Here is a 3,893-nt window from a genome sequence, read left to right on the forward strand (position 1 = left end):
GAATTACTCTAACAACGCATTGATTACTAGTGAAGTTTTAAATACTTTTACTTTTTTACTAAACCCGTTTAAACTCTTTTAGGAGATAACATTGTTCAGAAGATAGAGATGCTTATAACAGTAAAGGTAAAAGAAATAAAAAGGATTATATAGCCGATACCAGCTAACCTTTATAGTTTCTTAAAAATGACATCATGTGAAATTAAAATTAAAATTAAAATTACATTTTATTGATAAGCATATAATATCATCATTGACAGCTCAACGGATGATGAGGATTGAAGAAATGAAGGAAGATCTCCTTCTATATAAACACTTGCCGCACCCCTTCTAAAAGCTCCATCTTGTTTCTATTGCTCTTTCTCTGAGAATCGTAATTTCTTTCCAATTGAAGTCAGAAAGAACAAGGAGAGAAAATGCCTGCGGTAGGAGGAATAAGTAGTGGGGGGAACAAGGAGTACCCTGGGAACCTCACTCCTTTTGTCACCGTAACATGCATCGTTGCAGCCATGGGTGGCTTGATCTTCGGTTACGATATTGGGATTTCTGGTACTCAATTTTCGACACTAGTGTTATGCTACATGTTTTATTTTAATCTGGGTTTTATATGTTTACAACGTTATGTCTTTTAATGTGTGGGGTGTGATTAGGTGGGGTGACGTCCATGGATCCGTTTCTGTTGAAGTTTTTTCCGTCGGTGTACCGGAAAAAGAACCTCGACAAAACGACAAACCAGTACTGTCAATACGACAGCCAGACACTTACGATGTTCACGTCGTCGCTGTACCTGGCTGCGTTGCTGTCGTCGTTGGTTGCCTCCAGCATCACGCGTAATTTCGGTCGGAAACTCTCCATGCTTTTCGGAGGCGTGCTTTTCCTCATCGGTGCTCTCATCAACGGTTTTGCCCAACACGTTTGGATGTTGATCGTGGGTCGGATCTTGCTCGGGTTCGGTATCGGATTCGCCAATCAGGTTTTCATTTTTCCTTCTTTTTATTTTATTTTAATTTAATTCAATATTAAATACCAATTTTTTATATTGTTGTATAAGCAAATATACTTAATAATTAAAATGTTAAAATTTTTAACTTACTGTGTATTAAAATTAAAAGTCTTTATTTGATTGGATAACAACACGAAAACGTGATGGGCATGTCTCCGATATTCTCTGGCCGTGTAGTGTCCAGGCCAGATAGCAAGTCAAAATCTGAAACAACCATTCTCATCGTGCTTTTGATATGATTCCTTCATTGCCGTTTTGGTTCAGTTTTTTTCATTAATAATTGAATAATGAAGACGTGTTGTCGTTTAATTTGTCTGTTTAGCACTATTTTTCAACTCTTTGATACTGGACCTCTTTCCCAGATCTCTTTATAAATTATATTTCGTTTTTTACGGGGTACGTTTAATTTAGTCTGACAGAAAGAGAAATCCTTTCGCAGAAAGTTGCTGACACACAGTAAATATAACAGTTACTCAATTTGAAGCCATTCATTGGATATGAATGTAAATATTTTTATTCAGTCCAAAAGTCGCGTCGACCGCAACTATTGTTTTCTCTCCACATTACGGTATTTTGGGGCCTTTTCTTGCCACTACCTATGATATAGACTTATTTCGACTCCCTGCCTTTTGAAACTCTACAAATTGCACTTGTTTGGTTGCTATGAAAAGGAAAGAATTTTCACCCTTATTTTATCTTCAACATGGATCGAGAGTGATAGCTGGATTAGGACACAAATCGAGCTTGCTCTCACTATTTTATTAACAGTGGCTTAATTATTGTGCCTCGTTTTTCTTTGCATGTGACATCCTCACTTCGTATTCCCATGTTGCTTTACATCATTTTCTACGGCGTTGAATTTAAAATTTGGACTTATCAAATTAAAAATCTAAGTCAATATTTTAATTGCACGCTTCTGTTTTCCACGTTATCCCTCCAAATAAACGCTACAAGTTGAGAAGACCCCGTGGTCCTACACTAACACTACTATGTTTTTTAAATAAATTCCACAACACTGTGTGAACTGGTTTTTAATTAATCATTTCTACGTCTATGTATTGATTTTATACTGCTTGTTATTCATCGTATTTTAGTTTGACTTGTTAATTTATTTGTGATGAACAGTCTGTGCCACTTTACCTATCTGAAATGGCTCCTTACAAATATAGAGGGGCTTTGAATATTGGTTTCCAATTGTCAATCACAATTGGTATACTTGTGGCCAATGTGTTGAACTACTTCTTCGCCAAAATCAAAGGTGGTTGGGGATGGAGGTTGAGTTTGGGTGGTGCTATGGTCCCTGCCCTCATAATTACAATTGGATCATTGGTCCTTCCCGACACTCCCAATTCCATGATTGAAAGGGGTGATCGTGATGCAGCCAAGGCTCAGCTCCAGAGAGTTCGTGGAGTGGAAGATGTCGAAGAAGAGTTCAATGACCTTGTGGCAGCTAGTGAAGCTTCAAGGCAAGTGGAGCACCCATGGAGGAATTTGTTGCAAAGAAAGTACAGACCACACCTTACTATGGCCATATTGATCCCGTTCTTCCAGCAACTTACTGGAATCAATGTCATCATGTTTTATGCGCCTGTGCTTTTTAATTCAATTGGGTTTAAGAGTGATGCTGCTCTAATGTCTGCTGTGATCACTGGCCTTGTTAATGTTGTTGCTACATGTGTCTCAATTTATGGAGTTGATAAGTGGGGTAGGAGAGCCCTTTTCCTGGAAGGGGGTGTTCAGATGCTCATATGCCAGGTACCCTTTTGCTTTAATCGAAAATGTACATTTTTAATTATACATTCTACAAGTGCATTGCTTTTTTTTTTTAGTGTGTGAGTGATGTATAGCTAATGAAATGTGTGTGATGGTGTACACAGGCTATAGTTGCAGCTTCTATTGGAGCAAAGTTTGGAATTGATGGGAACCCTGGTGATTTGCCAAAGTGGTATGCAGTTGTTGTGGTTCTCTTCATTTGCATTTACGTATCAGGGTTTGCCTGGTCATGGGGTCCCCTTGGTTGGTTGGTGCCTAGTGAGATCTTTCCTTTAGAGATTCGTTCGGCTGCTCAAAGTATCAATGTGTCGGTGAACATGCTCTTCACATTCCTTGTTGCACAAGTCTTCTTGACCATGTTATGCCACATGAAGTTTGGCTTGTTCATCTTCTTTGCCTTCTTCGTGTTGATCATGACATTCTTTATCTACTTCTTCTTGCCCGAAACTAAGGGCATTCCAATTGAAGAAATGTCCAAGGTTTGGAAGTCACACCCATATTGGTCCAGATTCGTCGAGCATGATGATTATGGCAATGGAGTTGAGCTGGGCAATGGAGCAACTAAAAATGTGTAGTTAGTTTTGGTTTTATTTTCTTCTCCGCAATGACTAGCTTTTGGTTGGTAAATCATACCATTGGTGTCAATTTTAGTTTCGATCTATTGAATTGTTCCTAAAAATTAAAGGGTTATTTTTCTCATGGGTCCCCGGTGTCAATGAACAAAGTTTTACAGTATACTCTTCTATATTAATCCAATTGTACAATTTTTTATGCACATTTGAAAACATGTTATTGGGTCATCAATTTATATATGTTTATGCCTTCTATGTTACTTCACGAGCGACATTCTACCTTTGCTGTGGAATCGAAACATCAAATTCGATTACTACACAACATTGCCAAAAAAAAGCCTTATGTTATGGGTTATTTTTGTGGTTTCCGCAGCAGTTTTTTTTTTCTCATTAAGAAATATTTTTTCTTCTTTCTAATGAAAAAAATTCAAAACACTTTAATTTATTTTTAATGGTTCAAAATCAATACTATTAAAATTAATTTTACTTAACTTTAAAACAATAAATGGGATTCAAGCGAGCAAAAGGGATGTTGGTTGGTTTAA

General features: G+C 37.3%; 1 protein-coding gene across 1 annotated transcript; it reads left to right on the forward strand.

Moving 5' to 3' along the window:
• The first annotated feature begins 270 nt into the window (after window positions 1-270).
• On the forward strand, window positions 271-3,609 carry LOC113857522 (sugar carrier protein C-like). Its single transcript, XM_027489508.1, has 4 exons — window positions 271-549; window positions 651-973; window positions 2,129-2,758; window positions 2,881-3,609. The coding sequence occupies exons 1-4, from the start codon at window positions 417-419 to the stop codon at window positions 3,349-3,351; spliced, it is 1,557 nt and encodes a 518-aa protein (XP_027345309.1). The 5' UTR covers window positions 271-416; the 3' UTR covers window positions 3,352-3,609.
• The last annotated feature ends 284 nt before the right edge of the window (window positions 3,610-3,893 follow it).

Source organism: Abrus precatorius, unplaced genomic scaffold, assembly GCF_003935025.1.
Source record: "Abrus precatorius isolate BTA unplaced genomic scaffold, Abrus_2018 Scaffold2, whole genome shotgun sequence".
Lineage (NCBI taxonomy): Eukaryota > Viridiplantae > Streptophyta > Magnoliopsida > Fabales > Fabaceae > Abrus > Abrus precatorius.

What these genes read in the sequence shown, in the direction of transcription:
- LOC113857522 (XM_027489508.1), top strand. Translation starts at nt 417, where the DNA reads ATGCCTGCGGTAGGAGGAATAAGTAGTGGGGGGAACAAGGAGTACCCT. An exon ending in TTACGATATTGGGATTTCTG is followed by an intron (nt 550 to 650) that starts GTACTCAATTTT and finishes GGGTGTGATTAG; the next exon opens with GTGGGGTGACGTCCATGGAT. An exon ending in TTCAGATGCTCATATGCCAG is followed by an intron (nt 2,759 to 2,880) that starts GTACCCTTTTGC and finishes TGGTGTACACAG; the next exon opens with GCTATAGTTGCAGCTTCTAT.